The sequence below is a fragment of the Buteo buteo genome, chromosome 24 (assembly GCF_964188355.1).
Source record: "Buteo buteo chromosome 24, bButBut1.hap1.1, whole genome shotgun sequence".
NCBI lineage: Eukaryota > Metazoa > Chordata > Aves > Accipitriformes > Accipitridae > Buteo > Buteo buteo.
In genome coordinates this window covers 10,732,808-10,756,647 of record NC_134194.1, presented here as the reverse complement: position 1 = coordinate 10,756,647, position 23,840 = coordinate 10,732,808, and the positions used below count along the sequence as shown (strand labels likewise).

Sequence of the window (23,840 nt, the reverse complement as noted above, 5' to 3'; positions counted from 1 at the left end):
GATGTTCTGTCTGCCAAGTGAGTACTCAATATGCTTCGGTTCATCAGTCATCAAGTTTCTCCAGCACCTGCTTGATCCTTTCATTTCCTCAATAGTTCTTGAATCACCAGTACAGTGAAGTCCACAGCAGAAGCCAGTATCATCTGTTAGTAGACTCCATGTTAGAAATGTTTTTGTGACACAATGCTTTGTGAGAAGGAACTGGAGGGAGGTTCAGAGGAAACAACAATAGTGGTTTTGATGCTGAGATTTTACAAATTCTTGACTCACACTCCAGAAAGACACAGCTGTTTTGAATGGTGCATATATATGTATACGTGTGTATTTTAAAAAACAGCCCAGAATATGAACAAAACCATCAGTACAGCTGCCCATTCACAAGCACTGCTTCCTGTTAACTGCTTATTCTTTTATGCATGTTCTGTTATTATCCACAGTACTTATAGCAGCTATATACCTTTTCTTTGCATTATTGGTAGTCACTCAGATTCCAAACTAGGTGATTTATTAGCCTGGAAGACATCGGTTTCTTTGGACCAAACCCTCAGCAGTGCAAACAGGATTGCGTAGAATTCCTTAGACAGTGCAGCATAGCCTCCATCTTACTGCACATCACTGTGTTCTGGTCATTGCTGGCCACTGGAAGAAGCAAATTCCTCATTATACCTATGAGGGCTCTTGGGAGTGCAGTAAGGCAATGTGAGTCACGCCTAAACTTTATAGCAGGTCTAACATCCCCTACACACCAGTAGTGAGGAAACAGGAAAAGATGAGTCAGGAAAAGAGTTGCACATGCACAGGAAGAAAGGAGGAAGAACAGCAGTAGTGATGGAAAAAATCCAGCTAGTGTATCACTGTTACTTTAGCATCTCATTCAGATACTGGAAACCAGAGGGATTAAGAATATACTTTCAAATCTCGTGAATCTTTCAATTTTTTGCAATTTAAAGAAATAACATATATTCCCTTTTCAGAACCAAAGCCTCATGATAGACACACACCTTCTACTCTAGCATCTCCTCTTTGCTTTCCCACCTGTTACAGAATAATTGGTACAACTACTGCTTCTTCTTTAGCACTCTTAATTTCCGTGTCAGCCCTCCAATGAGAACCACATTCCTATTACTGTTACTGCCTGTGTTATTAAATAATTTAATTAAGTATAAGCTTTAACTTCCTATGAAAAGTTATTTTAATGATTAGGAAATAGTTTTCAGTAGCAACTGTTATTTTTGGTGGCCTAGTTGCCCTGACAGAAATTCTGGTGGAGCAGAATCTTCAGTGGTTTTCTCCACTGAGGGCAGAGTTTGTGGTATGAGTACAGAAAGAAACAATTTTCCCCTGATATACTCTCCTAGCCTCCAACTATCTGTGGATCAGAAACTTCCTGATCCAAAGGTAGTGTTTTATTTAATGGCCCTTAGTGGATTTCTTTTTCATAAGTGTGTCCCGTTGTTTAGATAAACTACTAGATTAAGAGCAAAGCATTCATCCCTCCACAAGACAGCCCCATACATTGTGAAACAAATTGACTGTCGCTTTTGTAACTTATCAGCATAGCCATTTGTAAAATGATTGTGCCTGCAGTTTAACAGGGACCACATTAGCTTGTTAAATGGGGACGCTGCAACTTGTACAGAATACATTTTTTCACTGCCCGCTACCCATGCTCACAAGTTAGCACCTTTTTCTCCTAAGCCATCTGCATACCAGCACAGACTTATTTATGAGGATTCCTTGGAGCTCTTTTTCTTTTTGATGACTGGTCATCTGGTTCATGGTGTACCAGATTAATTTCCATGCTGTACTTGTACTTCTTAAACATGCAGATATTTTCATGAAAATAATTTTTCATTTTGGAGTTAAGTGTCTTTTAATCTGGTTCTACATGTGACCAAATGTTTTAATGTCACAGGGATTTATTAAAACAATGGCATCATATTAGCTTTTTGAAGACTGAGAGGATAAACCCTGTCTCCTAAAATCCACTGCTCAGTCACTTACAGAGCTTCCAAAGAGAACTAGCAGACTGTAAAGGCGTAATAACCATGGAAAAGTATTCTAGAAATTAGAGCATTTCATATTTCTCTGTGTGATTTTTATAGCGAGGTTTGCTATAATGCTTTTGTTATTACAACAAATCTTTGTCCCAAGTGAACCTTGCTATTTAATTACAATGCTTTTAAATTCTGTTCTTAGAAGTAGTAGTATTTTCATTATCAAGACAGTATCTGATTGACTGTATTGTTTCATTCAGATAAACAAGAACCTCTGCATGATTACTGCTTGCACTGGCTTTTCTTAATTTGCCATCATTTTTCTGTGCTGTTGATGCAACTATGTTTTAAAATAATAATAATAATAATAATAATAATAATAATAATAATAATAATAATATCATCTCTTTTCAAGAACGACACCAGCAGTGGTTTTCTGGCAGTGGATTAACCAGTCCTTCAATGCTATTGTAAATTACACAAACAGGAGCGGTGATGCCCCAATTACTGTCAGGTCAGACACTGAACCACATACTTCTGATGTGTTTATAAGTTGCCCTCTGATGTACTGGAACATGGTTGGGCTTTAAAGTTTGAGGTGATGGATAAGCTTTTTCACCTATGCTTATGATTCATTTGATATGCACAGATGAGGTCTGATAATGATGGAGGCAAGAACTCCATTTCTGCCATTAAAGATAAGCCTAAGGGCCTTGATCATAAGCACTTAACGGTGTAAGATTTGATAGGAGTCTGTGTTGCATTGCTTAGTCTACCATTTGAAAGTGCCTCATCAGTTTGGTGTTATACCAGGATATTTCTAAGTTGATATTTTGTGTGGACCTTCAGGTGTCTCTCTGTGCCATCTTCTCAGTGCGCTGCAGTATAGCACCCACCACACTGTGTGCTTTTTTACAAAAAGAGGATGCTTCAATGAACTGGTCTGCACAGTACTTATTTCTACTTGAAGGCAAAGAGAGAGACTAAATATAGATGCAGAAAGCTAGAAATCATGAACAGGAGACTGGAATTGCAGTGCTTGACTTTCCAGTTTTGAGGCTGACTTGCCTATAGATGTCCAGGAGAAAGCCGTGGGTTTTAGGATATACAGACAGCTTCCCTAGCTGGGAAGTATGCAAAGTATGTTTTAGGGCAGATTGGGTTGGATTTGGGTGTTTGCAGCATAGCTGGTCTGCATGTATGGGTTTTGGTACAGTTGATTTTAATTACTATTATAGACATGACCTTAGAAATCCAAACTGATTTTATTAGTTTAAGCAATTAGGAAATTAAATACCGAACTAAATCCTTCAAAGTGTTCATTCAGACACATGAGAAAATGCTGACGAGATAGCAATGCAGAACCAGCAGAAGCTGATTCAGTGTTAAGATGTTGCTTGCATGCGATTCCTACTGCTAGTGAAAGAAAAGTTTAATTTTTAATTTAGTGTCCCATTTGAATCTTCCATACACATCTTATTGCAGTATCACAGAAAGGTCTACTTCTTAACTTTTGGTGGGGCGTAACTACATGTGTAAAATGTAATTATTTTTAAAAGTGATATAAATGTAGTTGTTGTGTATGTGCAAACATTTTTATTTTTGTTTTAGCCAGCTGGGAACAGCCTATGTTTCTGCTACCACGGGTGCTGTCGCAACAGCTTTAGGACTTAATGCACTAACAAAGGTATTGCTGATATTTTTTTCCATTCTTAACTAGACTTTGGTGTTCTATGAGATGCTCATGGCTCATTTCTCCTCCTGTGTATCTGTGTCATGTTGTGCACAGCTCCCAGTATGGAGTTGTAACGGCCTTTGGCAGCTCCCTTTAGATCCCAAGCTTATTTTTGCCCCATGTAGATGGTTTTATATTTCAAACAGCCTGTCCTCCTTATACATCTATCAAACAGCCTTGTGTTCTGTTAATACAAACTGTATCTATTAAAGTGCCTTTTTGGCAGTTTTGTTTTTACATGTCAAAGTATCTAATAGCATTTGAAAGTTAATTGGGGTGGATATGTAATTACAACAATGTGGACTCATTATCCCACAGACTGTATAGGTATGTTTTTAAGGTGCAGTATCACTTTTGCAAACGTGGATGCCTACTCTAGACTGGCTGAAGAACTTGTAAGGAGGTGCCGCTCTTAAATGCAGAAAACTCAAATTCTTTAAACAAGTGTACACACAATCATGAAAAAAAGGTCCTTTAAGAAAAAAAAGGAGCAAAAATGTATTTTGTACCCCTCTGCTTATGCTTTAATGTACTGGGAGTGGTATAGCATTGACAAGTTATTTGAGAAACTATTCTAAGCAGAGTAATTGAGATTATACAAGACATTGACTAGATGAATAGCCTCCATAGTCAGTGCCTTGAGATACAAAGCAGCTGGTGTGGATGTTGCTGGCTGTGACCTTGCCAGCAGAAACACTGAAGTTAAGGTCTATTTAGTGTTGATGTTGGGCTGACAGGCATGCTCAGAAGCTGACACTTCTCTGCAGTGATGCTACTAAATTAAGATTGGTTTTGCCAGTCTCCTGCCACTGCTCAATCTGAGAGAGGTATTTATGACTTCTGTCTTACTGTTTTACCTCTGCCCCATCAGTGAGTTTTCACTGAATTTTAATTTAAAGGAAATAAGTCTGGTCTATCATTAGTACCTGAAGCATTTTAATATGACCTTTAGAAAAGAAAATGATTATGTAATTATTTTTCTTCTTTTTCTTTTTTTTCTTTTTTTTTTCCCTTTTTTTTCTCCTCTCTGTGTGTTTTGCAGCATGTCTCACCTCTTATAGGACGGTTTGTTCCTTTTGCTGCTGTTGCTGCTGCTAACTGTATTAATATTCCACTAATGAGACAAAGGTAGGAAAAAGAACAAAGATCACTCATTCTAGAAGAAAGGATGTTGTTGAGTTTTTAGATCAACAAGTTACTATATAAAGTACATTATATCTCTTTAGCTTGTTTCAGAACCTTGCAAAAACTTCATGCATGATCTTGTTTTGATTGATTGATTATGACAGGTATAAAATAGAATATCCTCATTCTCTTCGGGTAACTATCCATAGAGTTCTTCAGTCTTAGATCTCAGAAACCAAGTACTGGTCTTTCAAAACTTGATCACATGGACCCTTTAATAGAAATTCCACTTTGGAAAAATACAGTCATTTAAAAAATGGTGCTTCAAATCCCACAAGCAGAAGTTAGTCATAGAAATCAGGCTCTTCAGTTCTGTTTAATCCTCTGAGATTACAGAAATATGCACTTTCTCAGAAACAAAATTTCATACATATTCTGATTTGACTAGGACTAAGAATAGAAGCGGGGAAAAACAAATGAAAAGCATCCTCTGTTATAAACACAAGGTTATGGGTAGAAAAGGGAATATTTAAAATTTGTATTTACAATGAAATTCAATCCATGGTAGTATTTTATCTCTTATAAAAGATGAGGAGAAGAATAAAGGCAGTCCTCAGTATATCTGCCCTTCTGCCTGCGTCTCACTCCCCTGGAAGTTCTCCCCAGTAATGTGAGTTTAACACCTAACCCTGCACTTGAGCAAAAGATCTAATGAAGAATAATACAGTTACAGAAATGTAGTTCGTTTTGTGCCTCCTTTTATACTTTCAAATATGTTCTTAGTGGTTGAAATGAAAACTCAGACTAGAATGCCAGAGGGGAATTTTCACAAAAACTTCTGGTTTAGTTCAGTGAAACTAGCCTTCCTGTACGCCCTGTGCTGTCTGTCAGAAAGGACAGACTACTTCCAGAGCAGTCCAGGAAACTCCACTTTTCCAAGTTGCTTTTTGAAGGAATCTCTCTACAGAAATAACACACCTCCTTTCTTCCCCCTTGGAATGCATGTGACCAGGCTGAAGTGGCAGATTGCTGGTTGTTTACTTTTCAGCATATTTTCCCCCAGATCTTTCTTTGCCTTTTGAAATTTTTGTGCCAGAGAGTGTTGCAAACAGGCTAACTTGGAAAATAAAATAAAAACTATAGTTCTTATAACTGACAATTTTAAGAGGACAAAGATAAGGTGACAAAAAAAGGTGAGTAAATGCATGTCAGTCACTGCTTTATTTTTACCCTTTATTCAACAGGGAACTCAAGTTTGGAATCCCCGTCACAGATGAGAACGGAAACAGACTGGGTGAATCAACAAAAGCGGCTCAGCAGGCAATTACCCAGGTGGTTATCTCAAGGATTCTTATGGCTGCTCCTGGCATGGGTAAGAATAACTGTAGTCATGTGCAGCTCCTCATTATCAGTTCCCAATGTGAGAGCTTAAATTCTATATGATTTTTCTCAGAGGCCAAATTATCTTACAGTTATGCAGGCAGTATTTACATTTCTGTTAAGAAGTTCCACAGAGAAATGTACATTTCTTACTCTGAAAACATCCACAGCATGTTACACTGAACTGCAGCAGAAAAGCTCCTGGGATGCTTTTGCAGAAAAGATACAGATAGCAAAGGAATGATAACAAATTTCGCTTGAGTGGAATTGGTTTGGTGTAGAGTAGGTGCTTTGACCAGTACCAAGTTACTGAGCTCAGGTTTAGTTATGCATGAAATTACAAGTTTTGCTCATTGGGTGAATTTACTTCTGTAAATACCAGTCAGGTATCTTGAATTGGCAATGTGAAATGAAAGCTCAGTTAATGACAAAAGCCTGTGAATATTGTATTATGGTATTAGTTCATCCTAAAAGAAAATGAAAACAAAGTGCCTTTTTCTCCAAGGTTAATGTTTTGGGGTTTTTTTTCTCGTTTGCAGCAATTCCTCCCTTCATAATGAATACATTGGAAAAGAGAGCCTTTTTAAAGGTTAGTCTTAGATAATCTGTGTATATATTTCATATCCTAAGTTAATATTTTCATGAATTTAAAATACTTTCTGAGTCTTCATATTTGCCTCCCGAACACTCTGGGAGGACATTACTGTAAAGCTTGCTTTACAGCTGTCGCTTTCTTTATGCCTTTCTTAGAGATAGCTTGGTTCTTTTTATCACAGTGTAAAATAACATTAGGAAAATATGAACTTTTTTGTTATTTTTATAGTTGTTCTTAAAATGCAGAATTCCTCCTAGTAAATAAACCTTTCTTGTACTGAGACTTGGAATACAGTTTAGTAGAAAAATACTGAACATTTTAAGAATGCCTTTTTCTCAAGATAGCAATAAGGAGGCTTTGCTTAGCTGCTGTAGTAGCAATTTGACTTTGGAAACAGCAATGATGGTAAAAATCTCTTTTGAAAATGATCCTTTAAAATTTACTGAATGAGCAAGTGCAGGGTAGGCATAGAATGGGCATGCTTCGTCAAAGATTACTTGTTTCCTATATTCTGTTTTTGCTAATGTAGTGTGAAGTCAAACACCTGGTGTTAGTAAATACATAAACTAAATCAATGTTATGCACTGTGTGTGCGTGAGAGGGTAAAGAACAATAATGAAATTAATTATAGCGTTGTCTAACACAAGAAATAATATTCAGATGAGGAACTCTATAATTCTTTACCAGTAAAGGCAGTTTCATCTTCACCAGCTGATATCACTGATTTACTTACTGCATAGCTCCAGGCAAAGTCTCTGCCTGTGAAACCCACCCAACAAGCTGGGAAAAATAGCCTAAGAGAATCTGTCTCCTTCCTGTTAGAAGTTAGGAAAAGCAAGCATGGTCTGAGTCGCCAGACCCTGCCTTGGAAAAGTGGTTTGGGTGGAGACTGGGAGCACAAGCAGGGGAAATTGCCTGGTTTTGGTTGGCTAAGATAAAGCTTTATAAAATATTTAAACTATATTTCTTATTGTTTCTGCCTTTCATTATTCTCGTGCAGAGTTAGATTACCCAGTTATGTACACCATTTGAAAGTGCTTCTGTGTATATAAATGAGGCATTGGGAAGAGGTCCCAAGCATCTTCCAATTTTAAAAACTTTTTTCCTGAAGTGTTTTGCTTCCCTACTTCCTTGTTAACAGAAAACACTATTGCTCAGAATGTAAAAACAGGGAATTTGATGTTTTAGAGTGAAAGTCAGTGTGTGCTGCTTGTACCTCCTGAAAAGAAGCAAGACTGCAGTGTATCCAAATACACTATTTGTCTGCAGCATAAAAGGCCCTACGCTGATTTGGCTAATTCTTAATTGCTGATTTCTTTTGATCCATACCCTGTTCATAGAGCAGCTTTAAGCAGCTTGTGATACTGTTACATTCTTGAGAATGTATTACCTGGAAAATTAACCCTTGTTTAAAAAAAAAATCATAAATTTAGAGCAAAGATTATTTTATATGTATTTGACATAGGAGAAATGTCACATGCTATCAACTCAACCGACAAATACATGACATTTGTGAAGAAGTTGCAGCAATCCTCAGGGTTTGGAGACAAATATCTATTGTTTTTGTGTGGTATAATCAACATAAGGGTGTTGTGAATTTTTCAGATCAGCAAAAATGAGCGATTTCTTCAGTGACTACTCAGTGGTCTTTTGGTACCATCATGACCGTTTACGCTCACCTGTTCCTCCCCCTCAGCCTCAAAGACTGTGAGTTCAGGTGAAACACTGCTCTGCAGGTAGTCAGTGGTAACACTTGGTAGAGATTAGTATTAAAACCATTAAGGAATGAGCTGCATTTTTAACAAGCAGCTTCTGCATGTCCTCTTGAGGTTTCAGAAGCACCATCCCATTTGTAGTACTCCAACACCATCCACACGATGCTTTACTAACTCATTATTCTTAGCCTTTGCTTTGCACACCACCACTCTTGAAAATAATTCTTGTATGCTTGCCAAAGCCTATTAAGCAACACACAGGGCCAGAAAATAGGCAAATGGTTGTGAAATAATGAAGAAAATAGAGTGGCATTCTGCATTAAGACAGAAAGAAATGCTTCTGGAATGCTGGTCTCAGTGATAGCAGGCTATCATCCTCTGATATTTGAAATAAGATGTAAGTTATATAGCACTGTTCAGCCCCCATACTCCGACATCATTTTGCATGAGAACATTTTAATGGTAACATTAGTATGAATTAACAATATTCCCAAAAGTTATTGCTAGAAAATTACTCAAGAACATTGTTAGAATATAAGCATATACTTACTGCTTCAAAAAGAATCTAATCATTTCTTGACTTGAAAAAAATTTTTTTTATATATATAAATATATATATGTACTTTTGCTATAGGTTTCAGCAGTGGCTTTGGCTGCCTTTTATGTGATTATGCAGTATGGTAGTTCTTGATTAGGCTGTATAACGTCTATGTTCATTATCCCTACTGACATATAGTTGACTAGCTCTGCACAGAACCAAGTTATTTTATCTGTTGCAGCAGGAGGATCCATAAACAACCTTGCCCTGAGGCACAGCGTTTATAGATGTATTTTAGTTACAGGTAACCTTTCTCCTAAGGAAAGAAATTGGTTTTTTCCATAGAAACTTCTGAAAATTCCAATCGACACTGAAGTTTTAATTTATATTACTACTCTTACAGCTTCAGCTATTGTTTCTCTCCTGTTCTCCATATTGTATTAACATTCAAGTTGATTCTAGAAATTTCCTCATATAATCTTAAAACGAGCTCCTTGGGGTCTCTCAGTCTGCAACTAAAATATGTATTCAAAATTGTTACAAAACTAGATCAGAGAGCCTTTTCTTTTTTAAAACATCGTTCTTGAATGTCTTATGCCTTAGAGTTTTCCATGCATTCCTAATTTAACTGTCATTTCATTTATTCATTTTTTTGAAAACAGGCATAGCTATAGCCTGGGAAAGCTGATAGATTTTGAGATCCAACAATGAAATGAAGCAGTTAGAAAAAAGCTGATTCTCCTTATGGCTTTTGTTTTCTTAGTTATCATTTGTTCATTTCTCTGCACTAACCACTAAAGATGTCATAAAGACATCTGGAAATTAAATCTTAATTCATCGAGAACTGCCTTCTTTCAGAGTTCAATGATAGTTCTCTAACACACTAAATTCTTCTGCTGTTTTGTACTTCTCCGTTTTATCTCTTTGTAGGGATGTAGAGCCTGCATTTGAGTTTGGCTTTATTGTTTTACATTGTTCCCTGGGCAACTCCAATTCTTAATATTGACCTCCCAGTGTCAAGTGTTTTACCTCACCATCTTTCTTGATTAGTGCAGCCTGGTAACATTCTTGAAAAATAAAGGCTGTAACTCAGATCAAGTACCTTGGCAAAAAATATTCTACCACATGAAGCAGATGCTTAGTCTGTACTAGTAGCCACCTCTCTCTCTCTCATATTGATGACCAACTCTGATAGTTTCATGCCTTGATTTATCTATTATTCTCATTACACCCTCCAACAGTCTTTTCAGTTATAAAATATTTGGGGCTTTTCTGTTAATGTATCTCAGGTCCCACGCTCACACTGCAATACATAGCATCCCTCTCGCTTAATTCTCCTCAGAGACTGAAGTCATTTGCACTACAGAGTTTGACTTGTGTTCCCAAATACTTGTGGTATTCACCAATGCCACAATCCTACATACCTTTCCATCAGTCACACCATCTCACCATGAACTCTCCCAATATATAAAATGTAAAGCATTTGAGTGAATTTATCTCAGCTGAGAGTCAAATGAAGGCGTGTTTAGTGGAATGGCAGAACAGCAGAACACTGCTCCATTCACTCTTTATCCTTCTTGCTATTGCTGTCTTTTTTCCATTTGTTATCTATTGTTGCAGGTTATTGCTGAATTGCACAGTTCTTCTGCACTAATTTCTGGATTACAGATTGACTCAGGGCAGGGGGAAGAAGCAATCTTCTACATCATTTCTTCTCCCTCAGGCTCTGGAGAAAGTTTAATCCAGACAGGCTTGTTTTCCATGCCTGTTACACTGCTGTGACCTTCCTTAGCACCAAGCTTTGTCCTGCTGAGCTTTCTAGATTTCTTTTTTCTATTTCTACTCTCAAGTAGTGCCCATCTTTTGTTCAGCAGTTTCCCCTCTAACTTCTACAGCCTGAGAAATGCTGCTTACAGAAAAAACATCATCTTTGTTGAAAACATCATCCACTGTAACGTGATTTTTAATTCATTAGCTGTTTTGTTTTAAAATCATTCCTGTTATCCTAGCAGTTGTGTATGTCCTACTTACTGGAGACACCAATTTTGTTGTAGCAACAGAAGGCCAGTGCAGCGGTGTTGTTTAAGCAGGTCTGGCTTTATTTCATTAGTAATTAATTTCAACTGAAATTCTAACATGGGGGGGTGGAATGGATTCCTAAATAATTTAAAGGCCTACAAGAAAACTATCATATTTCTTGGCATACATTCAAGTTCCGCAAAAATTACAGTAATGAGGAATATGCTAAAAATGCATCCATAGGTTATGTGTTGCTTTCTCAGCTTTGTTTCCCCTATTCTTCTACCCTTTTTCCCTTTAATAAAAGGTGAACTCCTGCAGAACTGGAGTGTACCAAACTGCTACAGGGGCAAGTTCCTATACATCAAAGCAAACCGTAAGACAGGAAAAAGAACTAAAAGAGGCAGACTTACATTTTTCCTTGACACCTCCCTTATTTATGGTTGGTGGCTGTAGTTGCTGTTGCTCACAGAAGTAAATCTCCAGTTGCAAATTAAAACCATTTGATGTCACCAGAGATAGGAGCTGGAACCAGCTCTTCTTAGGGATGCCTGGGCAAAATTCACTGTGCCTTTAGGAAGCATGGCAGCACCACTCCAAATTTTAGCTGCATTGCTAGCTACTGTGGGCTGGTGTGACTCCAAGAAATAGCTCACATACTCAGGATCAGGTAATAAGTAAAACAGTCAACCACCTATTATAGTTTCTAAGGGACACTTAACTCAGGATAACAGTGTACATTGGTATCACTGGGAATTTTCTTAACTACTTTTCAAAGGGATTGGGCTCTCAACTTGGAGCTCAACTTTAAGCTATGCTGGTAATTGTTTTGCCTTCATTGTGTCCAAGAGTCTTTTAGGTGCAATCTGTCTCTTACAATACAAGAATTTCAGGAAGCTGGGAAGGGGAGGAGAAAAGATACCATACTCACTGTGTACGGTTTATTTTTAACAGAGGTTTCCTTGGATGAGTGCTCCCATTCAGGTTGGATTAGTCGGATTCTGGTAAGTGATTTCTTTGGATTGTGTCTGCTTTTTAAGAGACACTTGTAGGGGTTTTTTTGAGGAAGTAGCAATATTTGCACTTTGTTTAAAGGAAAAAAAGTTTAGAGAGTTAACAAGGCTACAGCAGTTGCTTCACTTCCATATCTGTAACTGATAATACCATATTAAAAAAAAGCCATTAGTAATGAAGAAGCTGCCAAGAAAAGCAGAGGGAGAAAGAAAGGGAGTGGCAAAAAAAAAAGGCATGTAGCAGCTTGATTAGAAATGATGCTTTGGCTGCTACCTCTGTAAACAATAATTGAAATCTAATACTGTAGCTTGATGAATTCTTGAAACACTTGGTTAATGGAGAGTTTCATTTGCTGTTGTCTAGCATTTTATGTTGTCATGCACACCAATGCAAAACACTGAAAGGACATCAAATGATAATTTTATAGACATTTGTAAGCACAGTATTGATGCATTTAGTACTACATAGTAGATAAATGATTTCATAAGGTATAATGCAGCGAGAAAGAAAGGTTACATAGCACTTCATGGAACTTTACCTCGCTGTACACAGAAAAAGCTTTCTGCCTAGAAGGCCATGCCTAAGGGTTTTGGATTGTCCTTTAGCACCCTAAATATTTGTAAACCCATTTTTGTCTCCTCTAGTCTCGTGTTTGCAACACCCCTGTGTTGTGCACTGTTTCCTCAGAAAAGGTACGTATTCCTGTTACATTATTCTTACTTTAATATTACACTCCCAGATGCATGCAAGGTACTGCAAAAAGACAGAAACAAGTGGTCATTGCCTCCTAGAGCATACAGTCTTAATTCCCATATAACAAGTGTGATAAACATGAGAATATTCAGAAAAGTAATAACTATGGTACTCATCAGTAATACATAATAGTTGATTTGGGCTCATTTGTTTACATACACCTAGCAGCTTGAGATGCAGCTACCTAGCAATAATGAACAAGGGGCTTGGGTGAGTAGTTTAACCATGCTATTTCAAGCTGAGAAGTTTGAGCTTGATAATACAGAGTTAAGAATCACTGGAATGATTCATTAAAAAAGGTTGATGTGGTCCAAACAATATATTCATGTCCAGTAAGGTTATGGCTTCATTACAGTCAGAGCCCATTTTATTTTCAGCTGGAAACTCCTCTGGTTATAGAGAGCAGCACTTGACTATACATGCTTATTTGTAATTTGATTAATATTTTTCCATGAAGAATTTTTCTTCAATACACAAATAGCTCAATACTGAAAACTGTCTTAGAAACAATATTCATTATAGCTGAAATCATAATGAAACCTGGGTGGGTTACCTACAAATAAAGTTAGCTCAATTTGCTGTATGTAGTACAAGCAGGGTCTTAAATTCAACTAAGCTGTCCCTCTCGTATTATTAGTGGTTTTCCAAACTTGACAAGCTGCCAAATGTAGCTTAAACCATGAAAGCTGGAACTGAATCTGTTAAAATATTGAGCAACTAAAGTAGCTTTTGACTTGCAGAAAACAATACCTAATTCTCATCAGATGCAATTGTTTGAGTACAACAAAGCAGTCTGACACCACCTGTTTCCCTGCCTGGCATAGAACAGAGAATTGTAGTAACTAAGTGTCACTAGGCTACCTGGAGATGACTTAACAAGCTAGCATAGCAAGTACGGTGTAGTTCTTGATTTTAACCAGGACTCTCCATTTCATAGGAAGATTAGACCTTTAACTGTATTTAAGAAACTGCAGCTGTTTAAATGACCTGGCAGCTTAATTCACTTTACTGTGAGATGATTCTCATAAAAATAAACCTTTTATTCAACTGAATGAAATCAGGCAGTAAGTTAAATAGGCAAATACATTATATTTAATAAAAACACCTTTAGGAAGGTAACTTTCTATTACCAGCAATAACCTGAATCAACTAAGTAGATTCCTGCCATCATGGTAGTAGCAACAGCCATTTCTTGACTCTATAACTGCTTTTTAAGAAAGGATTCATTTGCCCCTGGTCTGTGAGCATGATTCCTTCATAAGAAGTTAAAAAAAGATCTGAAAACTCTTTTCACAATCCAGGAAGTTTAACCAGATGCGTCGTCCATCTTATTTTGCATTCAAGTGCTTGATATATATAACCATTTTACTGTTTCTTTCGCTTAGTTCTATGTCTGTAACACGCTTGGAGCCAGAATTGCAAGCCAAGATCCGAGAGAACAGCCCTGAACTAGAACGTGTATACTTTAATAAAGGATTATAATTCAAGGAAGGGAAAACACCTTTCAAGGAAGATCTTGTGGACTTATTTTTGAATTATGTGCCAGCATAGTTGAAGATGAGGACTCAGTTTTGACTTGTCCTTTTGTTAAACAACTTTGATCATCCACATTATATTTAAAGACTTTCCTCATTGTAGTGTTTAAATTACAAAAGGTCATTTTGTCCACTTTGGTATTGATTAAAAGTTTAACCATACATATCAAAAAACGTTTACATAAGCTCTCAAGCAGCTACAATAATAAACAAGCACACAAAAAAAAATAGATATTATATTGGATTTGCCACCTGTTCCAGTAATAGTGGGGCAGGGATCTCTTTGTGAAAAGTCATAGAGCAACTGAACGAAGTTGCCACCCTCTGCCAGCAACAGGCCGGGTAGCTGAGCGTGACAGAAGGTTGTGCAGGAAGGGCTTTTTACCAGGAGGTTGATTAGGTTGGAGGTTTTCCCTGTTGGCACAGAACCGTTTCTTTAAGGTAGATGTTGGAGGAGCCTGGAGCTTCTGCACAGTGTGATACTGTTCAGCAATACAAGCTGCCTTCTTTCGCAGGTCTAGTTTTACCAGCATCATATTGTTCTGCAGTTCTGCCAGTGTTTGGTCCTGAGAAAGGGAAGGCAATATATATAAAGAATTACAAGTTGCCTCACTCCCTGGTTACTATGAACTGAAGAGGATAAACTGCCTTTGCCAAAATTCACTAACTGGTGTGCTAAATACAGCTATGCATAAAAGCTTCTACAGTCAGCAGTGTAGCAGTTCAATAACAAAATAGGAATGGTAAGGCTAGGAAAAAGCTGAATCTGTCCTGCTGCAAAGATGCTGCCATAGCAACTGTGATAGTAAAGTGCATAACGAAATGAGACCTCTGAATTCTCCTACTTTAAGTGCCAGCTGTCAGTTAACTGAACAGGGACAATTTAGGTCTCCTTTGGAGAGTTAAATATGCAGTCTGACTCTGCCGTTGAAAAAATTAGCAATATAGCTCCCTTAATGTAATAGACAGTATGTATCTAAAGAATAAGTCATTTTTATTTGCAGCCGCAAGGTTATTCTGCTGATTATGGCAAAGTGCACAGACTAAATCCTCCCATGCAACCCGCAACAAAACAGACACATTACCTGTCTAGCCAGAATGTCATCACACGTACAGAGGGCTTCTCGAAGTTTCCCTGCACTTGTACTGTGGCAGCACGCCCTCTCTGCAGACTGAAGAGACTCCCCAAGTTTTTGTAATTCCGAACGCAGCAATCTGACATTCTACAGAAGAAAGACATTTAATACAACCGCTAGCTTTGACATTGCTCTGCAAACAAAGCCACTCCAGGGTAATTCAGACATGTGGTACTGAGGGAAGATCCCATCTTAGTGAGGTACACAGGGATCACAGATACTACAACCTTCCACATCTCTAGTAAGGGTTTGTTTTCAACAAGCCATTTCAACTTCAACCATTTGTTTAAAAACCTGGAAACAGCAGCTCCAAACTGTGCTGGTTTTCCACAGCATCCTGCCCTGCAAGTGTTCCTTTCTGTAACGCAGAGATGGAATTACCTTCTGTCCATCCTCCAGCTTCCTGTCTACATCCACAGTAATGGGTTTGGCAGAGGGAGGTGGCTCCAGTAACTTCTGGTACTTGCGCAACTCTAGGAACAGACAAAAAGTAGTGAGCAACAGTACATTCATAAGCTTTCAGTTTTTATGAAGTCAGGACTTCCCTCGAGACAAGCTGCCACAGGCAAGCTGAGAAAAGCTTTGAGTTTGTGCAGACATGCACAAACATTCCAGGCTTCTCCCTTTCAGTTATGCAAAGGGACTTTAGAATTTGAACAGGGAGATGATCCTGCCCTAAAGTCCATTTTCATGTGAAAATGAAGTGAAACCCTGTCCATCCAGCACATTACTCTTATTGTCTACAATTCAGAATAGTGGTTTCAGGATGTCTGAATCTGATGTACCCTACTGAAAAAAAAGTTACCTCTAACCCTCTACAAGGATTGCTTGGGCATAGTTCAGAACCAGTGCAGCATCACTGCCTTACCTGCTGTTGCAGCATTTAACTCCATTTGACATTGCTCCAGTTTGGCTTTAGTATCTACCAGGTCCTGTTGCAGAGCACTTGAGGTAGCCACTCGCTTTGATCGACGCAAGCCTTGCCCCGAGTCCTTTTGCTTAGTATCCAGGCTCTCCAATTTTTGCTTTGCCTCCTGCAGAGCAGCTTGGAGCTCCTCAATCTTCTCATCACGCTCCTTAGAAAGCAAGTTTGTTCAAATATTCAACGAGATTTTCTTAACATGCCTTTTCTGAAACTTTCAATGTCTTTATTCCAGGAGACTTTCTTAGTCACACACTTCACATAAAGGACATTAAAGCCTTAGTCCAGCAAGTGAAAACAGTGACTTCATTTTCTGGGAGCCTAAACCACTTTTTTACAACCCCTAAAGACAAGGGATTTTTTGAAAGTTGGCATCTTCAGAGAGGTCTGCAACAAGTCCCAGAGGCCACTAAAATGCCATAGCATGAAAAATATAGACAGGCCCATACCCATCATCACAACTAAGAGAAGAGAAATTCACAGAACTTGCGTCAATCTGAAAAGTGCAAAGCAAGCCACTAGTGAAGAGAATAAGGTGGGGGAGACTCGTGTTGAACAAATAGAGGAATAAGAATGGTTGCACATTAGCTTCCAGTTTAAGGGCTGAGAATAGAAAGCCTAGTGAACTACATAAAGGAGTAGACAAGAAGTGAAAATCGTGGATCAAGCTATCAAATGTCACAAAAATACCAGAAAAAGCAAAATCTTGCCTTTCAGTTTGCATAAGTCACCTTCCTAGACTCAAGTACCCGGAGTCCCCTTTCCTGATATCATTTCATTGCCCTGAACAAACCTGGATCTCCTCCTGGTAATAGTCAGTCAATGACTCCTTCAGGTTATTCAGTTTGTCCTCATACAGTTCCTCCAGCAGCTCCTTCTGAGCATCCACATGTTGGCTACAAAGAGAGCAAACAACTACATGTCAGAGTCTGGCAGTTCTTGGTACTGTAGCTCACCCTGAAAAAAGGGAGGGAGATCAGCCTAAGCTGTACCTGCACCATTGCTCCTTCTGTTGCATGTGCTCCAGCATCTCATTGCAGATCTCCTCACGGAGGCGCATTTCTAGTTGCAGCTTCTCCTGCCGCTCTTGCACCAGCAGTTCTCGTGCAGCTTCCACTACACGCAACAAGTCCTGCAAGAAGGACATAAACTCCATTGTGTGCACAACAGAATTAAGACCTAGAATAAACTAGGTGATCCCATATCTGTAGGCTGGGGTGATCTAGGTTTAAGATTCTTTTAGTCCTTGGAAAGAGAAGTTGCCAGGCATGCTCTTAATTCCTCTCCCATGAGATGGCTTAAACAACACTGCACTGTAGATGGAGCTATCTCCAGAGCAGCTTCCCTTACTGTGCTGCCCAGGGCTGCACCTGAGTTTGCTACCTTGACACATTACAACTCAAGTCTCTGTAGGTATATGACTTTCATCTTGATCTTTCAGTTATTCCAGCTGCCTGCTTTGAGTATCGAGGAAGTTTGATTATTTTTCCTCGATTTAGCCGTCTGTTTTGTGTGCTTTCTGATCTCTAGATTTCCCTTGCAGAGTACTGTCCCTATTGCACAGATGACAAAGTGTTTCCAAATTAAGCATGTGCATCAGATTTAGACCAACTGTGGAATGTTTTCCTCATGGATTCCCAATTTCCTGGGTCCCATATCCTTCTGAGGTTCTCCGTCATCTCTTGGTATAGTGCCAAGCTCCAACCCCACCTCCCAGGCCAAAGCTAACAGTCATGTTCTTGCCCCTCTATCCATAAAGGCTGTAAAACAAATCACAACCCACCTCCTTTTCATACATGGAGACATCTGCTTCATCCCCACTGTCTTCTTCTGATTCCACTTCTTCCTTTGCCATTGCCTCTGGACCCTGGCTGGTTCGCCTGTTGTGCTCTTTGATGATCGATTGTATGGATGGGAGTCCCAGCTTTGTGGGAGGTGCCTGAACAAGCTGAAGGGGAAAAGGCCATCATTACTAGTCCATAAAGCCTGGAAGTTGTGTAGTCTTTAAACACAGCACTTCTCTGCAAACTGTCAACCCTTTCAGTTTAGCAGAAACTGGAAATACTGTAAAGGTAATAATCTCCTGGAGAAGCACAGGGAAGACTTGCAAGTATTCCGTCTGCCTCGTGATGGAACGGGGCCCATTCCCACAGAAACAGAATGTATCCTGACCATGCTATGATCCTGGTGTGTGCTACTTACCTGGCTGGCAATGGCTGAGAACTTGGCTACATACAGAGTTTCATCATATGTAGATGCACACTGATTAATGTTGACAATCATGCAAGAGCGCCCACGCCCAGTGAAGAAACCCTGGAACACACGGGTTAACTTGCTGTCCCGGAAGGGAACCACAGTCTGCTTCAGTCTAAGGGGAGAGACAAGAGTGAGCCCATGGGAAAGCAAAACAGCCTCCCCACACACTGCGTTTGGAGTTGTGGGTACTCACTTGGACTGCTGGTTCTGTCGGAGGGCAGCAATGCAGCGACCCAGTGTGTGAAGGGAGGTATTGATGTTGTTTGCTTCTTTCATTCGGTCCCCACTTTTCTGGTCTTTGCAGCGCTCTGACCCCGCAAGGTCACACAGGGATAACCTGAAGAAAACACAGGCGATATTCATATGACCTACTAGGTTTGTCTTGTTCTATCCAGGTTTACAATTCAGACGATCACCTGCGATCACCTACCCTGCTCACCTTCCCAGCTTCCCCCTAAGGGCACAGAAAGTTCTTTTGGGGTGTATGGCCTATTACTGGACAGAAAAGCCTACCTTAAGTGTAGGGGTTACACAAGGTAACACCAACATGAGCTTTGCAGTGTCAAGTTCAAAGATCCTTTGCCAGTTCTCAGGACAGCCACTTCCCAGGTATCGAGACAACCCATTTCCAGACAACTACATCCCAGGGGCAGGCATCGGCAGTACTCAAATCAGCCCTGCTGCAAGGGCAAGGTTACTCGCGTTTACCTTGATTCAAAAAGCCTGACAACTACCTCAAGTTGTACTTTGCAGTACTCCTCACAAACTCCTCCGTCAGTTCCAAGACTTAAGAGTGGGAACATTTACTCCTTTCAAGTACCTCAAGATAATTCCCATACCCCAGATCCACAACAAAAGAGAGAGGAAAGTTAAGTCCACAGAGAACACCCCCAAATCCTAGAGAGCATGAAACTTACTCGCTGATTTTTGGAACAACTTCACTGCCACCTCTTTGCAAGTGCAGAATCCGAATGGAGAAGACACTGTGACTGTAAAGAAGGATGCAGATATTTTAAAAAGGAAATGCAACCTTTATAAGCCCCTCAGAATTGTATTTCTGCCCAAACAACCCCCCTCCCCCTTCAGACCTGCGACTGGAGTTCTGGTTCATGTGGGTGCTAGCAAAACTCTGGTTTTTCCGACCCAGTTTCAGGAGCTTCCAGGCCTCGTCAGCATCCCGGACATTGATCCAGTTCAGATCTGGAAAACCAGGCATGCATCAGGCAAGGCAGTTAGGAGACTGGCAGAAAATTATCTCAGCCTCAACTTGACTATTGCATTTCCTTGACATTTAACAAATGTAACATTCCTGTAATCTAGAGACCTCTGAGGGGCCATAGAGGACATTGTGCTCTCCAACACATCACTGCTAAGCCACCCACCCACTCAGTCCTCAAGTCACCCTAGCAGGCCACTAAAAATATCTTTCAGGTAAATCTACCTTTCACATAGGGGTTGCCAGTCTGGTCTTCACAGAGCCGCAGTGTCTGCCTCTTGCGGTTCTGGCCAGGTAAAACTGGTTCTAACAAGTCATAGATTAACTCATTGTAAATCTCAAAGAAGGAGACCCAGATGGAGAACTGCACATCTCCTGTGTTGGTGAGTGAAATGCGATCCAAGTCAGACCAGTGAGGGCCCACTTCTGGGGAAAGAGAGAAGACAAAGAAAAGGAGGAAAAAAGTCATGACTGCAGCTTTTCACAGGTCCAGCCTGAATGGTTTAGCTATAGAGTGAGATATTTTTCTTCAGCAGGAAGACTACCCCAGACTCAAATTATTCTATATACCTCCTCCCATTTGGACCTACTCTAATGCCTGTCCCCAGTGAGACAGCCTAAAGTTTCTGTTAGCAGTATGCTCCTTCTTATATATTTAATCTTGACTCCAGAAGTGTAGGATATTTCAGACATGAACTCTTCCCACTTTAAGTGAAGTTTTAGTCCTTGTTACCTCAGTCACTCCATAATTCTGGACACCTAATCAGCTAGTAGTTCCTAGGTTTTAAAGTCTGGACACAAGTGCTCAGTGCAACATGTCACTTTAGCACCCCACTTTCTAGCTATCCCCATTGCATGGCATTCAACTGCTCAATAACCATATCCCTTGAATGAAGTAAGTAGGCATCAGGCAACTTTTCATTTCACAAGGCTTGGTTATTACACAGTGGCGAATTCTTCATATGTTGGCAAGACATACATGCAAAGTTCTTCAGCCCTGACATCCTTATCTTTCAAAGGGAAAATTTGTGAGACTACAGCACCTTTGCCCCCTTACCCACAACACAGCATCCAAATAGCCATCACCCTTTCTTCTCCCATCCTCCAACAAGAAGCGGGTAGTACAGAACAGGCTTCCAGACTTACCTTCTGTCTGGCTGATGTCTGAATGGTTGGTGAGCTGGCTAGATGAAGAGAGGCCAGCAACTCCACTGTCAAAACTCCCACCAGTAGTGGCCTGGAGCTGAGATTCGGCACTGTGACTCCTCTTGAGCGGTGTCAACAGCTCCTCCTAGAAGGAAACAAAGAACATGAACATGTATGCAGTATGACACCATCCTTTCCCTATTATTAACCGCCTAGAAGCCACACTTACCTCCCACAGACCCCCCCGCAGCATGGTCTGCTTCTTGGTCTCTTCCTGTCGCACCTGCCTGCTGTCTAGCCAGATCACCTCATTGGAGAGGGAAGGCTTCAGATCCATGGCTTGGTACAGCCGGTCCCCCACACTATTGAAGATGACTGCTAAGGAGCGAGGCAGAATCCCCCCATCTTTGTTGCTGCCTAAAGCAAGAACAACAGCAAGCTGAGGATTCACATGTAGAAGCAGACAACTCCCTCAACCGGCTACTAACACCTAGTGCTTTCCTTACCCTGAATAGTGTGAGTCTTCCCTGAATTGGTGATGCCATAGGTGTAAACCAGCCAGTTCTGCCCATTCAGTACATCCTTTACCACCTGCTTCATTGTCTCATCAAAGAACAATTTCTGCCCCACATCTGGTCCAAAGATCTGCAAACAAGACACAAGAAAATTGGCCTGATGTAGACCTTTCCTATCTTTTGACTGCTGATGGTTGTTCAAGTGATACTATGTAGTCATTTGTTCCCTCCACTAGCCCCATATTCAGGAGCAACAGACCCACCAGCAACTGTAGTCCAAGTGCCCTTCAAAAACAAGCTGTTCACTTGCTTAATCCAGTAACATCTGATATCACTACGGCTTCTAGTGCGGTTAGAGCCTCATGAACAAAACAAGAGTTTGGCATTTGCTGCCAAAAAAGTTGTCAGGATCAGCTTAAAGAGAGAATAAGGAAACAGCAACAGAAACAAACTTAAGTAGAGAGGATTATATGAGACTACATAGTTCAAGCAGTGTATTTGAATCGGTGTGTATTAGTAGGCCAGCTTTTCAAGCTGTAAGGCTGGTTTGAGCTCAAAAAACTTCCAGATGGATCGTTTGTCCCAGTTACCTACCTGGGTGAAAGAGAATCTGTGCGCTGCTTGTCCCACTCCACGTTCTGTGCTCCGCATGGTGAAGGAGTCCTTAGGGGCTTTTAGAAGAAGAGTCTCTGAATTCTCAATGCAGACACAGCCCTAAAGAACACATAAACCCCCATAATTGCAATGGCTTACAAGACGCCATAGCATAGACAGCAAAGGATAATAGCATCTCCCAGCAGGCACACAGGCAACCAGCTCAGAGACTGCTTCATTCAGTGTCTCACCTGGTCTTCTCCTTTTTCCATTTCTGTAGATTTCAGAGGTCGAACTCTCAGATACACCTTTAATTTTCCATTATTATCTTCAGCTACAGCCTGCAAAAATCAGAAGAGGTTAAATATGGTAGCCAGAGAGGCAGAACACAACCGTCCATCAGAACACTAACAGGAACCACAGCATGGAACATATGGGTGGTTACCCCAACTAGTACTCAGCAACTAATGAACACTTTTTCGGTCCCAAAATCCCTAGCAATGCCAAAAGCTTTCTTAGGCATTTCCAGGCACAGCAGCATTTCTTTTGTTTGTCTAGTGAATCAGACCAACAACCCAAACACCTGACACCAAAACCAGCCCCCAGACAAAGCACCACACTAAGAGGCATCATACTAAGAGGCCCTTACTGAGCTCTTCATAGTACACTGCTCATAACAGGAACTGCTCCCCGCAACACAACATTTTGTTCTAGCTTCTTCTGAAGAGTCTCTGCTGGCCCTGCATCACAACACCTTTGTACAGAGACACAGCAGCCACAAGTCAAAAAACTGCCCTGTTTGTGACAAATGACCTCCAACCTCACCTGCTGGGAGCCCTCCAGATTTGGAGAGATGGCAGAGAACTCCGGCAGCAGGTCCTTGCACACATCAGCCCCAAACCCTGTTGCTGTGGATTCAAGAACAGGGGAGGCTGCAACATCATCATCAGAAAACAGCCCTGGGGAGGCAAGTGCTTGCGCCATGGCGTCTCACACAGCTCCTGGAGAAAGAGGGGCACGGTGAGGATAGGGTGATATTACAGCAGTCTTCCAGGAGTCCAAGCTTTACTCCCCATGCATGCACCCCACTACACACAGTCTGCCACCACTACCATATCTGTCCATTCCTCGCAAACAGAGGCTGCCACATGGAAACCTCCCTCCGCACACACAGAATGCCGCTGCAAACGCACACACACACACTCACCACCACGCAGGACCCCAGACACACCACCTACGCACACGGACCTCCACGCTGAACCCCACCACACACAGAGACCACCACGTGAGAGACCCCCCTCACACACCCAACAGACATAACGCATACACAGACCACCACACAGGACTCCCCCACACGCAGCTCCACACAGGCCGCCCCACACAACACGCACCCCCACACCCCCCCCCCCCGAGACCACCGCCACGCGGGGCCTGCCCACACAGCCACGGACCGCCGCACCGGCCGTCTCCGCACGCACAAGAAATCATCGCCGCCGCTCCCCACAGGCACCCCCACCCGCCCCTGACGTTGCCAGACCGCTACAAAGGCCTCCGCTCCTTGCGCGGACCTGGCCACGCCGCGGCCCTGCTCCGGCTCCTCCGGCTCCCCCGCCTCACGCCCGCCTCGCGTCCGCGCAGCGCCTACTGTT

The 23,840-nt window shown here is 40.9% G+C and overlaps 2 protein-coding genes across 6 annotated transcripts in view; one reads left to right on the top strand and one right to left on the bottom strand.

The window, feature by feature from the left end:
- SFXN1 (sideroflexin 1) overlaps window positions 1-14,419 on the top strand; it is a 29,042-nt gene extending 14,623 nt beyond the window's left edge. For 3 of the 4 annotated variants that reach the window (XM_075056283.1, XM_075056284.1, XM_075056285.1), the window contains 8 exons: window positions 2,413-2,511; window positions 3,609-3,684; window positions 4,775-4,860; window positions 6,102-6,229; window positions 6,777-6,826; window positions 12,059-12,108; window positions 12,763-12,810; window positions 14,257-14,419. In XM_075056283.1, the coding sequence (XP_074912384.1) occupies window positions 2,413-2,511; window positions 3,609-3,684; window positions 4,775-4,860; window positions 6,102-6,229; window positions 6,777-6,826; window positions 12,059-12,108; window positions 12,763-12,810; window positions 14,257-14,353 (634 nt within the window). In that variant the 3' untranslated portion in view covers window positions 14,354-14,419. Of the gene's footprint in view, window positions 1-2,412; window positions 2,512-3,608; window positions 3,685-4,774; window positions 4,861-6,101; window positions 6,230-6,776; window positions 6,827-8,437; window positions 8,540-12,058; window positions 12,109-12,762; window positions 12,811-14,256 lie in introns of all 4 variants that reach the window. The other variant, XR_012654232.1, reaches the window with a different exon arrangement.
- Window positions 14,420-14,597: 178 nt separating this feature from the next.
- On the bottom strand, window positions 14,598-23,823 carry KIF20A (kinesin family member 20A). 2 transcript variants are annotated; one of them, XM_075056281.1, is made up of 19 exons: window positions 23,729-23,823; window positions 23,017-23,192; window positions 22,443-22,532; window positions 22,192-22,311; window positions 21,589-21,727; window positions 21,312-21,499; window positions 21,083-21,227; window positions 20,162-20,362; window positions 19,809-19,920; window positions 19,638-19,709; window positions 18,914-19,057; window positions 18,667-18,832; window positions 18,248-18,412; window positions 17,457-17,596; window positions 17,258-17,360; window positions 16,411-16,618; window positions 15,924-16,015; window positions 15,492-15,629; window positions 14,598-14,972 (listed from the first exon to the last, which is right to left on the bottom strand). In XM_075056281.1, exons 2-19 carry the CDS (start codon window positions 23,173-23,175, stop codon window positions 14,700-14,702), a joined length of 2,655 nt encoding a protein of 884 aa, XP_074912382.1. In that variant the 5' UTR covers window positions 23,176-23,192; window positions 23,729-23,823; the 3' UTR covers window positions 14,598-14,699. The 2 variants fall into 2 exon arrangements, with proteins under 2 accessions (XP_074912382.1, XP_074912383.1); XM_075056282.1 differs by lacking the exons at window positions 23,017-23,192; window positions 23,729-23,823 and adding an exon at window positions 21,861-22,011 and having other exon boundaries at window positions 22,443-22,461.
- Window positions 23,824-23,840: the final 17 nt, after the last annotated feature.